At 40.1% G+C, this 15,353-nt stretch overlaps 1 protein-coding gene across 1 annotated transcript in view; it reads right to left on the reverse strand.

The window, feature by feature from the left end:
• SLC17A8 (solute carrier family 17 member 8) overlaps nt 1-15,353 on the reverse strand; it is a 29,398-nt gene that overhangs the window by 6,792 nt on the left and 7,253 nt on the right. The window contains exons 2-9 of the mRNA XM_054988294.1: nt 13,898-14,150; nt 12,711-12,829; nt 9,777-9,891; nt 8,977-9,064; nt 6,886-6,972; nt 6,482-6,618; nt 4,066-4,215; nt 1,370-1,502 (exon numbers count right to left, since the gene is read on the reverse strand). Coding sequence (XP_054844269.1) covers nt 1,370-1,502; nt 4,066-4,215; nt 6,482-6,618; nt 6,886-6,972; nt 8,977-9,064; nt 9,777-9,891; nt 12,711-12,829; nt 13,898-14,150 — 1,082 coding nt within the window. The remainder of the gene's footprint in view (nt 1-1,369; nt 1,503-4,065; nt 4,216-6,481; nt 6,619-6,885; nt 6,973-8,976; nt 9,065-9,776; nt 9,892-12,710; nt 12,830-13,897; nt 14,151-15,353) is intronic.

Consider the following 15,353-nt stretch of genomic DNA (forward strand, 5'->3'; position numbering starts at 1 on the left):
CACAAAAAAGAGAGAGAGATGAATTCAGTATTCAATTCAGTAACTCAAGAAAAGAGTAGGTAACAAAAGTGGCCCTGCACTTATCTCCGTACACCTCCCACTTATCTTCTCACAAATGATGTGCTGCGGAATTAAGCACTGTTGCCATCTCACAATGGACTCATCAAAAATGGAAACAAAATTGTTGAAAAGGCAGATCCCTTTCCACAATCCTGTAGCAGTGGGTTGGTTCCAGATTAACCTGTCAATTCCCACTGATTACTGATTCCCCCTTCCCACTGCAGACCCTTCTCAGATCTTTCCTCGTGGTCCTTTATTCCCTAGAAATAGTATTTTGTGGACTGTAGTTGGAGTGGTGAGGCAAGTTCCATTCTGCTGGTGGAAAATTGAGTCTGGGTCCAGCTCAGTACTGAGAAAAGAGCTGCAAGATGGTTTAACAGGAAATGCCTGTACTAATGCACAATTCATTTAATCTGAAACTCAGCCCTTTATAACATTAATATTTCTAAGTTAGATATGTAGTAGTACTGTACTGCAAATACATTTTTGTCACTAACATCAGGGCTCATTTCGAGGGGGAACGCACAGGAACGCAGTTCTGGCAGTTCCCCAAAGAGATCACATGTCAGGTAGCCCCGCCCACCTGACTTGGCCGTTTTGGGCCCGTTTCAGCCTGGATTGGGGCTGAAATGGCCTGGATTGGGCCTCTGATGAGTGGTGGATCACTCTCCTGCTCATCAGCGGCCTGATCCTGACCATTTTGGGCCCCTTTGTGGCCATTTTCAGCTCCTTTTTGCCATTTTGGGCCGAATTTCGACCCTGAATGGCCAGGATTGGGTCCAAAACAGCCAGAATAGGTGATGTCAGGGGGTGTGGCACATGCAAATCAGTTATACTAATGACACACTTCCGGTGATGGCAAGAGGCGTGGCATATGCTACTGAGTTATGCTAATAATGAGTTCCTCCAGCTCTTTTTCTACAAAATGACTCCTGACTAACATGAATACTCTAAAATGAGAATATGAAAGTCAACAGGGCTGCATTAGGATTGCTTCATTTTTTACAATTTGGAGGCTCTATATCCTTAAACATGCTGCCAAAGGCACTCAAGAAAACAGAACATTTTTTGGAGAATAAAGCCAAAATCTCTGTCTATCAGAAGAACCTCAGGTGGCACATGCAATCATTTTCATTCTATAATCTATCTCCTTTCTACTGTACATCTTTAAAAAGATCCCACATATTAGGATATTCCAGAATTTCATATTTTATTAAAAACTTGTTAATTATACTTGCCTATCAGCAAAGCAGATACCTGCATTATTAATACATCACTCAAACATTTTATCTATGAAATCAAACAATACCTCCACAGTTCATGATTTTTCTTACTGCAGTAGTTGTTAAAATCCTTCTGCTTCGTAAAAAGTCAGCCAGCTGCCCTCCAATAGGTACAATAATTGTCATGACCATATGTGGAACTGCAGACAAAAGGCCAACCTGAAAGTAAATATGCACAGTTCTATGCAAGCACATTTTAGGTATGTGAATATATCTGTGTCAAAAAGAGAGTCTGTATAATTGTGCTCCCTGGTTTATCCAAATGGATTTGGGAGACCAAGACAATGAACAGGCCCCGATCAGTGCTTAGCTGGAGACACCTGGAAGCTCCATGTAATCTGCGTTTTCCAGAAGAAAGCCTACTTAAAAATATTTATTTATTATGGCTTGAATCTGTAGTGATTTCCTACCCAATTCCTGCTATACCTGCTACTGCCCAACAACCCCCCCCCCACTCCTGAGGTTAAATGGTCTTTCCCAGAACAGTGATAGAAGTAGTATTACATGTACGTGGGCGGGGGGGGGGGGTGAAAATTGGCAAAATCCTTCCCTCTGAGCAAGCAGAACATCTTTCTTCTCTAGCAAGGGGCACTTTGAATCCAAGCAATTAAATATTATAAATAAGAAAGTAAGAGCCGTCAAAATCAGCATGGTGAAAGAAGTTTTTCTGATTTCATCATATCAAACTTTTTTTCTCGGTATCACTTTCATCAACATCTAGCCTTATTCTCTGTATACTTGTGGCTTTGAGATGTTAGTAAACTCATTACAGCAGTGGGATATGTCAGAGCTATGGCCGATTCCACACTACCTTAGCTCCCGCTTTTCTTGTGCAATGATTGCTCCATCTGTTATTGCGCATTCTTCGCTTGTTTGTCCATATTACCCTTTGAATAGCGCTTCTCCTGCGCAATCCGTTGATCACATCCCCTTTCAAAAAGACGGGTAAAGGGGCGGGAAAAACCCGAATGGCTCCGCGGTTTGTTTTTTTTTAAAAAAGGACAAATTGACGCTATATCGACGAGTAAGCATCCTGGTTCAATGGTACAACGACACCATTAAGATAATATATTTTAAAAAATCACCCGAGACACTTACGATGAGCGCTCGGAACATCACAGCCTGCATGCTGGTTGAAATCATCCGGGAATGGGTGAGCAGTCACGATCACCTACAGCAGCATCCCACAGCAGAGCTTCATTTTGTCTTTGGAAAATTGAAATCTGTGCCTAACTTGTCGGCACAGTCCGTGTCGGGGCGTAACATGAGCCATGATTTCAGTATCATGTGGATGCCCCCCCCCCAATATATAAATTGAATTAACATATGAAATTGTTCCTCTGATATTTGAGGTCTGCCCGCTTTTTTAAAATGAGATTAATATGATGAGATGTCGCCATATCGACACGATACTCTTATTTTTTAAAAAAAGGGGTGGGGACAAAGGCGGAGAATTACTCCTTAATTGGGAGGCGGGTCAAGAGAGGCTCGGAATTCAACGGAGGGCAGTTATTCATCAAAAGATAACCCGCGGCGAAAGTGCAATGGGCTGTGGCGACGCCATGGCGAATTAATAACGGCTTTGGAGACGATGCATGTGAACAGATGAAGGAATGGCGCTGCAGAAGTGAAAAACTGCTGCAAGAACAACGGTAGTGTGGATTCGGCCTATGTCTCTTTCCCTTACTTTTGAGTAGCTGTGAGACCCCCCCCCCCCCCGCCCCAGATGTGAATGAAAGATTTCATGGCTATTGCCTCTTTTCATAGCTATTGCCTCTTTTCCCTTCTACATGCAAAGCAGACACTACCACTGGTCCACAACCCCTCTCTAGGGAGTATGTGGCAGCCCTCATTGCAGTATAAGAGTTCCCACTTTCAGGAGGATGTAATCAGCTAATATTAATTTCCCTGCCAAATCAAAGACTCAGTTAAACATGTAGATATGTAGCACAATGAATGCTAGAAATTATATACTCATTTGGTTTTAGTTTATCTCCAGGAAGACACACTGAAGGTTCTGATGTCCCAGGGCCAGTAAAGGACAAAGTTATTTGCAGTGCAGTCCTATGCAGTTATTTGTCTAAATCCACTGCATAGGATTGCACTGTGGGTTATGTAAGGATTCTCAAGGCAATAGCCATTGAGAAAAGCCCTTCACAATAAACATTTGAAACAACTATTTGCTGATGTAGAACAACATCATATAATTTGATTTCCCAGGAAGAGAAAATAACTGGTGAGTGAAACTATCATTGTTATGATAACAGCATTAATAAATAGCTTTGCCCTACCTTCTCAGTCAAAAACTCTATGGTTTTGCTTGCCATTCTTATGCCAGATGACTGAGACAGCTTATTTATTTATTTAGATATTTGTATCCTGCTTTTCACCCCAAAGGGGACCCAAAGCAACTTACATCATTCTCCTGTCCTTCATTTTATCCTCATAGCCACCTTGTGAGGTAAGTTAGGCTGAGCAAAAGCGACTCGCCCAACAGCATCCAGCAAGTTTGTATAGCAGAGTGGGAATTTGAACCTGGGTCCCCCAGTTCATAGTCTGACACTCTAGCCACTACATCTCACTGGCTCTTTCAACAGCACAGAGACTAACAGACAATTGAACATCCCTATTTCTGAATGATCTCAAGGGAATCGTAAAAAACATGCAGCACTTTATCACCAGGCCCCTAGAGAAAAATAGTGGATTCATTTGTTTTTCTTACTTTACTTATTGCAAATCCAAAGACCTCTTCAAAGTAAGCCGGCTGACTTATAAGCAGCAAGTAGAAAGTCCAGCTTCTGCAAAAATTTGCCACAATGATTGCATAAACTGGCATTGAAGTGAAAAACTGTTTCCATGGGGTACTAAATCTCTAGAAGAAAGCAGAGAACAACAATAGAATGGCTAGAATTTAGAAACCGCAGGAATGAAAAGGCCCCGTGTAAACAGGAATGCCAACAGGCCTGGAGATAAAATCCTACCCCTTTCGTAGAGGCTTAAGAGATGTCATTTACCATGTGATGTTATGTTATACAAAGCGTTATCTGTTCATTTCTGCCCATAAATCCTCCAGTAAAGGGACAAGACATATTTCTCCAGGCCTGTTGGCAATCCTGTGTGCAAAGTCACTGCTGCTGCAATAGCTGCATCTATATTGACAGTAAGGTCCCCTCTACTATCCGTTCAACAATACTAGGGTTTAAAGTCTAGAGTCAAGAGATGGGTAAAGCAATGTCAGGCTAGAATACAGAGAATTTATTTTAAAAAAGAAACTTCAACTCTTATGACTCTGAGAAAGTGATGAAAAGTGAAAGTAGCTCCTAAAAGCTTAGAAATAAGGATGTACCTTTAACCTTTTATATTTATGAATATTATGATATTCAAGTCTATTACATGATTTTCAGGAGCTTGAGGAATATATATGTATGGGCCTCTTGTTTGTCTCACAGGATAGAAGACTGACAATAAAGAGCCTGTCTAATTTCCAATGATTCTTACACTTCTTTCATATGCACACCCAACACAACCTCACACAGACTTTTTCATCAGTGGTCGTTTCTGCACAGCCCTCCACACGCAGGTCATTTCCACACATTCGTAGAGGTTCGATTCACCCTCGGAACTGTGGCAGTTTTGTGGGTTTACAGTGCGGGATTTTTTTTTTCATTTTCTGGCATATGAACAGTTAAAGTGCTTATGAAGAAAGCTCCTACTGCTCTCAATCTCTGCCCAGTTCTTCCCCCAAAGTTCTTTCCCTTCCTCCTTCACAGTTCCATTCAGCCACGGAAGCCTGCTTACAACAGGAGCTGCATGCAATCACACATGTGCAAAGTAAAAAAAAATAATTAAAAGGTGGCGGGCACTTTTAGGCTATGATGATGAACGTGCGTGACCTCCCCTCCAAGGTAAGCGCTTGTGGGGACTGCATGTGGAGGATGAGTTTTCAGAGCAACTCAGCAAAATGCAGAACTAAAGTGGGAGAAAGGCAGGAACGATGGGCTGTGTGGAAATGACCGCAGGGCCTCCTTTTAATTTTTTTTTAACTCTTCTCTTCACAGCTCCTGAATGGAAATGTGAAGGAGGAAGGGAAAGAACTTTGGGGGAAGAACTGGGCGGAGATTGAGAGAGGTAGGAGGTTTCTTCAGAAGCTCTTTAATCATTCATATGCCAGAACATGCAAAAAACCCACACTGTAAATCTGCAACAACAAAAAAACACCAGCGCAAGTGCAGTCCCAGTAAAGACTCAGAAAATGCAGTAACAAAACAATATGCATACTTTTGGCAAACAATAACGTGTGGATGCTTGGGGAAAAGCTGCCACAGTTCCGAGGGTGAATTGTACCTCTAAGGATGTGTGGAAATGACCAGTGTGCACATATTTCTAAATCAGCTTCAGGTGGTTAGCTGTGTTGGTCTGCAGTAGAACGGAAAGATTCAAGTCCAGTAGCATCTTAAAGACAAAACAAGAATTTTCAGGGTATAAGCTTTTGAGGGTCAGGTGGCATCTAACAAAAGGGAGCTTGGACTCTTGAAAGCTTATATTGGACTAGAATCTTGCTATACTTCTATATCAGTTTCATGAAAAGGACATAATTCAAGATCTGAATCTGCCAGCAGTTATCTCTGAGGCATCCAAAGGATATTGTCTTTAATAATCAATACTTAACGTGTAAATGCTTAAACAGTGTAAAATACAAGCAATACCTCAGAGGCATTACATTGGTATCTCAGAAGATTTACAGGCTCAATTGTTTAATATGTTAGTCTCCCATCAAAAGCGACATAAATAGCAGCCCACTGCAGACATTACATTCTGTGCCATTCAGGCAAATTGGGAGCCCATTACCAGTTGTAGTGGGCTCCCAATGCACTCTTGATACACACAACTGGTAGGCTCCAAGTTTGTGTAAATGGAACACAATGTAATGTCTGCAGTGGGTTAACATAATCAATAGCTCTATAATCCATTTCCTGATGTTAACAAAGCAAACTGAATGAAAAATTATGTTGATTGTGTTTAATTCTCTACAATCCTTTAATCTGTTGATATGGGGCTCCACAGCAATTTTTAGCAATGAGCTAGTTGCCAAAAGGTAACAGCCATTCAATGATTGGATGTTAATAAATGTCTCTTACACTGGCATTGACTAGATTGGCTCCTCCTATACTTGTTTCTATGTAAGTTCTTTCCTCAGTGGTAATTGTTGGATGTGCAGCTGGGCTCTCATAGGCATGCAAAAGCCAGAACATGTACCAGAAAATCCCAAACATTCCTGTACAGGTAGGAAGAAAACAGGATGGATAAAAACTTTTAATTGTACCTTCTTGATCAACAAATAATTTTAAAATGAAAGCATTTGGCAATAAGATCAATAATATTTTAAAGCCTACTCTACAGCATATTTGCCATAAATCTACAAATAGGAAATCCCCTGTTTCCTTCTCCTCCTCAAAGTTTGAGCATTTTTGTATTTAAAAATAACCTGGAACTCTGTCATAAATATTTAATGGAATTAATTTGAATACACTAGAAAACTTACCATATATATAAAAGACTGATGGCCATCCTATATACTGTACCAAAACACCTGCTAGTGGCATGGCAACTACTGCACCAGCATAAGAACCTAAAAAAAAAAGCACATGTTCTGAGTCAGCTAATATAGCACATGAGTTATTGTTGCTTATTAATTCAGATGGCATATAACAGCAGGGTTTCCTGGTTAGAGGACCTGGGCCTAGAGAAAATGGATCCTCCCATTCCATGAAAGGAGAGGCCCAGCTTGTGCAGCAAAGTGCTTGAAATAGTTGTTTTACGAAACGCCCACATTTGTGTCAGCTAGGCAGAGATACTAATGACAACAAGCATTCACATTGCCAGCAACAATTACTTTATTTTAAGATGGCTACAGGGCCAGGTTGCACAAAGGGCACTCATGCTACCAACCAATAAAGATGGCAATATGTACCAGGTAGACCAAATACCATATAGCTTATTCCTCATAGGTTGGGTACCTGGAGATTTGGGGATGGAGACTGGGGAGGGCAGAGTTTGGGGAGGGGGAAAGCAAAACATGCCTCCATCTTCCAAACCTTTTTCTCCAGGGGAACCAATCTCTGTAGCTTGGAAATCAGTTGTAATTCCAGAAGAATTCCAGCCCCCACCTGGAAGATGGCAACCCTGACCTCACTTCATATTTTCCAGTGTCAGCAATAGATATTAGAGCTACTGTTCATTAAAAAGTTTCACAGAAGGCAAAATTCTGTTAAGTGAGACTTTTGCCATCTCTGAAGACTGCGGTGAAAAAACCATGCTTAATAAAATAACCTTTCTAAGTAATGCTGAATTGTACCCTTTTGGTATCTGGAACTGTCAATCCTATTAATTTGGTAGAGTGCAATACCACCATGTAAACCTAAGTCTCCATGGTTCCAGCAATGTCGCTTTTGTCTTTCAAAAGGGAACTTCCCTATTTGGGATACAAAAGATTTACATAACCCCCAACATTTTTTGAGGTTTCTTCCACATCATCAAAAGTGTGCAAACCAAACAGTATGTCTCTTGGACAGTTATTACAACAAACCTGACTCCACACCAGTTTTTATGAAGTGTTCACATTCTCAATGGGATAAAGTATCTGCCCCTTTCAGAATTGTGGAGCTTGGCTATATTCAGCAGGTGCAGTTGTCATCATCACACTGCAATACTGTGGTGGAGAACTAGCAACTATGGAACTATTACCCACAGGGCTCTTAAAGGAGCAGAAACCCTTTAGGAAGATATTTATCCTACAGTACTGTAAAATGTAAGAAAATAGGAAAACATAGTTCTAAGGAGTAGTACTCAATCTACTTAGTACAAACAATGAGGTTAGTAGTAAAAATATTTTTTTAAACAAATGTTAATTTTTATCCTGTTGAGTGCTACATACAGACAAGCCATGAAATTCTAGTTTGGCATTTACTAGTGTCACTAATTAATTATATCTGAGGGATGAATAGACTCAGGTGTTATTTTCTGCATTGGACATTAGTTCAGTATTTTGTTAATGAACACTTAACCTGAGTATGAACCACTGCCAGGCAAGTTGAGGACAGCTCACTCTGAGCAGCTCTGGGAATAATTCATTAGCAAATTCTTTTAACTTGCGATTACCCACTCAGAAGACATTTCCCAATCTCTCTTTCAAGCATTAACTAAATCAAACACAGTAAGTTGGCCGGTGAAAGAAACAGATTTTAGCCCTTCTTTCTTTACACTCAGACCATATGCAAATAAAACTGGAACTTCTGAGAGGAAAGGGCTGTAAGAGATGGGTAAGCAACACTGAAGCACGAATTAATGTACTAGCAGGAGACAGAGGGATGCAAGAGTGAAAAGAAAGGAGATAAGGACAGGAGCAAGACAGGATGGAAATATTGTTTGAATACTGATATCTGATATCAGTATGTGAAAAGAAATGAAGAAACCAGCAGAACTCTGAGTTTCTACTAAAATGTGGAAGCGGAACATTTAGAGTGATTTAGTAAGATAAAAAGGAAGCAAGGACAAACCTCTTTTCAACATATTTTTTTAAAAAATCCATCATACAGACAATATTTGCCTGCAAATCTCAAAATAGCATACTTACCACAGAAAGATGTGGTTGCTAGCCTGCTTCTCTCCAATGGAGGAGCCCATTTACTCCACATTCCATGGCATGCTGGGTAGGTCACTCCCTGGCAAATGTTTGAAAAAAACATAGCATCAAATTTCTATTTAATTTCCTCATTTAAGTACACAGTCACTATTCTCTTCAATTAATTGAACTTCTTTTAATGATTAAGACAAATTTATGCACAATGACTAATTGAACACAGAGGGTCTTACTTTCAAATAAACATGTATAGGATCAAGCATACATTGGGTAAGCTTATGGTTCAGTAGCATGGCAAGGTATTCACCATACTATATTGGCAATCAGTTGAACTCATGTTTGGAAAATATATGTAATGATCTCCATATGCAAACACTTTCACTTCAAAAATCATCTAGCAGGCCAACTCTAAATCATCTGAAGTCCAAGTACTTTGATAGATGGCTGTTGGAAAACCATAGTTTGAGGAACAGACAAGACACAACAATTTCTGAGGAACAGAGGAAACTATAGAGACAAAATTCTGGATCCTCTGGTCACCTTGGGGACCCAAGGAGCTGAGAAAGCCATAAAAGTTGATGTTTGGGTTGGATCTGAGTGGTGTGAGGGGATACCAGAGAGAACCTTTGTCTGGAGGCTCACCATGACAGCTCTCAGAAGCTTTAAACACAGCTTTGATTAAAAAAATAAAAACTATGTGTGTTAAATTACTGTGCAAATTCATTTCAATAGGGAACAGCTACAACTACTGTATGCATTAAAAATAACCATAGACAACTATATTGGATACCTACCTCCACGAGACCTTGTAAAATTCTTACAAACATAACACAGCCATAATGTACTCTGGCAGCTGCAGGAATGAACATGTTTAATGTTGAAGTTAGGAAAATAGCTGCTCCAAATACTCTGTAGGGGTAAATAATATTAAAATGTCTTATAATTTTATAAGGATTAATATAATGAGTAGAGACAGCCATGGCCTATCTACATGGCAATATAAACAGCTGTCCAGAAGTCAGTTTCTAACAACAGATATAATCTTGTGTGATCTACTTGTTTTTACTAGAGCCTCCCCAAACAGCAATGTGTTTGAACTTAAATTAAAGCAAGAGTACACACTCAGAAGCTAACTGTTAAACCTTGACTAATCTATTTTAAAGTATCTGTTATAAACTCTTGCTTAAGAATATAAGGGTCTCCTGAATCAGACCAAGACTCACCTAGTCCAGCATTCTTTGCAGGAAATCCAGCAGACATTAGGAGGCCCACTAGAATTTGGCCTACCTTAAAAGATATGTGCCATGTCTTTCTCCCCGACAATATTGTTACTGTCCCAGCATAGCCATAAAAGTTATACTTGCATCTAACAGACCTAGCCCTCCATTAATAAAAAGGAAAAAGAACCGGGGTGGGGGGAGAAAGGGGAGAGGAGAGACATCCTAAGTAATTGTGCATAGGATTGCACTTTCAGTCTTGCAATTGCATCCCAAATGTACATGCAGCTGAAAAAATATATGCATGGCTGTTAGTGATAATAATAATTGTATTCACTGCTATATTGAAGTGTCTTTTGTGTAGGAATTGAGTTGCACATGAAATTGCCCTAAAATAGCTCACTTCACTTAGTTTATCCTCATGGTGTGTTTTATTCCTTATCACCATCCACAATTGAAATAGAACTGACTGCACGAGATCAGTTCTTAAATTATGTATGCCTTTGACCAACAGTACCTTGTTCCTTAAAGACAATATTGGCATATGCTTCATGTTCCTCATCCTTTTATTACAAACTAGGAGGCCGCTAAATTTCTTTTAAATAGTTTGTTAACTCTTTTGCAATTGCTATCATAAGAACAAACAAGAGAGTTCAATATAAAGCCAGGTTAGTCTCAGGTGTCATAATTTTGGGTTATGCTTTGAAAACAGTTAATATATGAAGTCACAGTTGTGGCAACTGCCTAGCAGTCAGATACAAATTCTGGGCCAACTACAGTACCTTAACAGTCACTAGGGTGAACGTGCATGGAGTGTGACTGGAGGTTATGAAAGAATCTTATAATTGTCAAGTGGCCCTTATCTGAGGATACTTAAATCTGGAGACTGGAGCCATGAATGGACAAAACAGATCTTCTTACACATATAAAAAATGCCCCAGGTTTGCAGGAAAATCTGTAAGGTAAAAAAAAAATACATTGGGGAGTTAAGAAAAAACCCAAAATGTTAAAAGGAAGCCTGTAGCTTTAACCAGGTGTCCTCACCAGGGCCATTTCCCCATGTCTTAAAAATCGCACAACACTCAAGGAACACTGGCAGCTTCATGGCACGATTTCCAAAGTCATGGTGCCACGAAAATGGAATCATCACTGCCTGATGTCAGAAATCACACCATGAAGCCACCAGTATCCCATGAACATCGCATGATTTTTAAGATGTGGAGAAATGGCCCAGCTGTTGCTAGGCAACCATAACAGTTCAGCTAGTATTCCAGGTTTGATTTCTGTCACTAAAAGGCAGGGGGAAGGGGGCAGAGACCTTTCCTGGGTTGTTTTGGCCTTTGACAGAGGACTCGTTGGGGCCAGGCCCAGAAGCTATCATTGAGCGACATGATACTACATGATTTGCATGGCTCACCCAGGCCTGGTTGCTTGCTATTATTCAATTGCAGCCCCTGCCTCACAAAAGTCAATGTAGTGTAGTGGTTAGAATTTCAGAGTAGGATCTTGGAGATCCAGGTTCAAATCACCACTTTGCTGTGGAAGCTCACTGGGCGACACATATAAGTCACACCTACCTCATAGATTTGTTGTGAGGATAATGTGGAGGCATAATGTGTATGCTGCTTTGCATCCCCATTGTGGAGAAAGGTAGGATATTAATGTAAATTAATAAATATAGATGAAGATGGGGGGCAGATAAAAGCCAAGCTGTTGAGTGGGTTTGAAGGAGAGAAGGGGATAGGGAAAGATGAGCATGCGAAGGTTGCTAAGAGGAGGGAAAGAGGAAAAAGTGTGGGGAAGGGGATACAGGGAAAAGCAATCACCCAGCAATTCCTCACAGGTTCCCCACCATGCAACTGATCCGGCTTAGCTGGCACCTCACAACTGGGCCATAGGGAGGAGGCTGCCAGGGGAAGGGAGGGGGAAAGGTGAAGACGGGAGCATATGGGTGGGAAGGAGAGATAGAATCAGGAAAAGGGGGAGAGGCTGGGGGTCAGGAAAGAGTACGAGAACATGGTGGGAGAAGGAAAAATGAGATACCTCCCCCAAGACCTTGTGGGCTCTCACTTTTAAATAATGATTATTCCACAAAAGTGTCTTTGTTAGCAAATTTGGGGAAATTATCCAATCCTATAGACACAGATTTGCTCTCAATAAAGTTTACTAACACAACAGGATTAGTAAAAAGCATTAACTAACTCTAGAGCTTCCAACAGCAGACAAACCTTCAAGATCTAAGAATTTACTTACCAGCAGAAACGAAGCACAACAGGGAGGGGAAGTATTCAGGATGCCTTAAGCATTAGAGATTATATACTACAGCACCCCCTAGAGTTCAAATGGACTAAATATGCCCTATATCACATTAATAAAATTGATCACATGCTGTCACCTCTCCAACAATCATCATCACATATCAGCCACCTACTGCTACAGCTACTATGGGCACTGTGGGCACTGTGGATACACTGTCCTAATTGCTTTATTATGACATATGACATATCTTACCTGTTAGCTGCTAGTTTGTTTGCAATGAAGCCTCCTGGAATTTGTGTTACAATGTAACCCCAAAAAAATGAGCCGTGGATAAGCCCTACTATCTCTGGATCCCAGTTGAATTGTGCTTTCTGCAAATGAAATAATATTCACATGGTGAGATGTGAAGTTAGCTTCTTGACATTTGCAAAATATATTTGTTGCATAATTGCTTTTCCCAAGGGATTTGCAACTTCCTGAAATTGCAGGCACTGTCAAACCAAAAGTGATTATTTTATTTTAGCCTGCCAAAAATATGAAAACTGGAGAAAGTGGGCCTTAGGGCACTTGAACATTATTTCTTCATCAGCTAGTTAAGATGCAGTTAGAATTATATTTAATATCCATAGTTACCCTGCAACTCCTTTAGGGATTTGAGCCAGAAACCACGGCTTACATTTAGGGTAGTCAATCCCAGCTTGGGAAGTTCTAAGAGATTTGAGGGCAGTGCTTGGGGATGGCCAAGTTTGAGGAGAGGAGGGAGCTCAGTGGCTATGTGATGCCATACAGCCCACCCTCCAAAACTGCCATTTCCTCTCAGGAAGTTGATCTCTGTAGGCTGGAGATGAATTGTAACCCTAGGAAAACTCCCAAGTTCCACTTTGAGGATGACAATCACACTTACACCTGGAAGAACAACTCAAGTCCCCTTTCACAGATATGTTTTGGGTTATTTGAGAGGGCTACCAAACAAAATACTCACTGGTCACAATCCTAGAAAACCACAGTACAGGTGGAAGAATTGGGATGATGTTCTTAAAAGTTTTGCAAAAGCTAATCTTCCAGAACAGATCAGCTGATTTGAGTTGGAAACTTCTGGCTGTAATAAAAGCTTTTTAAAAAAACCCTTCAACTTTGTGCATGCTTCTATCCCAGCTCATGCCATGGTTATCTACAAGTGTGCCTTTTATGTATATTGTACTTTCTGGGTTTTGTTTGTCTTTATACTGTGTTTTATTCAAATTATTGTATTTTTGTAAGCCTTTTTGGGTCCCCACTGGGGGAAAAACATGATAAAAATACACTAAGTAAATACAAAGTAAATAAATAAGTAAAACAAATAAGTAATAAATAAGTAAATAGAATAAGTAAATTAAAATAAAAAGCATTATTTTATACTCTATAGAAATATGTACCACAGCATTTTGATGATTACTTACCTCAATTTCTGGTTTTCCATTGACATAGATTGTGTTGTTGTTAACCATTTCTACTATAGCAACACCAAGATTACATCTAATTCCAAAAGAAATGCAAAACCCCAGGCCACTCATTATAGCAATGATGTACCGCTTGGGCAGTCCACAGCAATGGCAGTCACATAAGGGAGGTTTGTGAGTAGCTGCCTGTATAGGTCTTCCTTCTTCATTCAGTTCTATGTTATCTTCTTCTAGGTTGGTTCCATCAATTTTTCTGAAGATACATAAAACAGAAGAAGACAAAACGTGGTTCTAAGGGAAAGTTGATGACATGCACATATAATTCACTGGGTGGCTACTACAGTGACATCCCATGGTTGTGAATTGTGTTCAGAATACTCAAATAAAACCACTTGTGCACAGGGATTATAAGATTTCAGAGAAATAATGGATACCTGGAGTGCAACTCCAAGCCCTTCTAACTCAATGGATTTAGAAAGGTGTAACTCTGCTGAGGATTTTGTTGCTTGTCTGTCACATTCCTCTGGCATACCGTACTAGGACCTAGTTATCTCAGATGAGATGGTAAACTTGTTTTTGGAATGGTCCACTTCAGAACAAAGGAACTGATATAATAACTCATTTCTTTTTGATAAATTCTTCTCCATTCATCTCCCCCCAAATCACTGCATATAGTAACAGTCATATCAAGTATTCCAGGCTAGAAACTTTCTTGCTGACATTAAAAGCAAAAGCCACATAATACCTTTGTTAGGCAACCAAAATGACAAAAAACAGTGTTGATCCTAATGAAAGGTAATGCATGACTTTTATTTTTTGGATTTTGCTTTGGACCAATGTGGCTATTTGCTTTTCTCTTTTGAATCTCTCTGACATCTAGTTTTCTCTGCACAGTGGGAAGAGCAGGCAGTACATCATATGATCCTCTGCAATCTAAGGGACAGCTGCCTGGGGTCCTCCTAGGGAGAGGTAGGTTATCAAAAAAACCTTGTAGTTTACCACCACATGTGCAAGTTGTGAGAACAAGGTGTATGGCTGTTGCTTCTTTAAAAGGTACCATGCAGTAACTTCAACTGAAGTTGGACCTGGATACCTACAGGCTCTGGTCCTGCAGAAATCCATGGTATACCTCCCTGTCTGTAGCCTCCTTGTAATTGTGGCAATGCTCAGCCTGGCAAACATATGAATAGGTAACCATAGTAATAAAACATACAGGACAATTTGAAGCCATTGACCATACTTTTATATAACCTATGGTCATCTTAACTCATCCTATTGTCCCCAAGAACCCTGCAGAAGAAGAATCTGCAAATCCCCTCATCAGTAAGTCCTTCAGTGTACTATCAGAAGTGACAATCAAATATTAAACAGACTAAGAATATTTAATAAGGTTTATATAATTTAAAACAATCTGAGATTTATTCAATGAATCAGCGCTGGAGCAAACTCTGGGATT

This window comes from Eublepharis macularius, chromosome 9, assembly GCF_028583425.1.
Source record: "Eublepharis macularius isolate TG4126 chromosome 9, MPM_Emac_v1.0, whole genome shotgun sequence".
In the NCBI taxonomy this organism is placed as follows: Eukaryota; Metazoa; Chordata; class Lepidosauria; order Squamata; family Eublepharidae; genus Eublepharis; species Eublepharis macularius.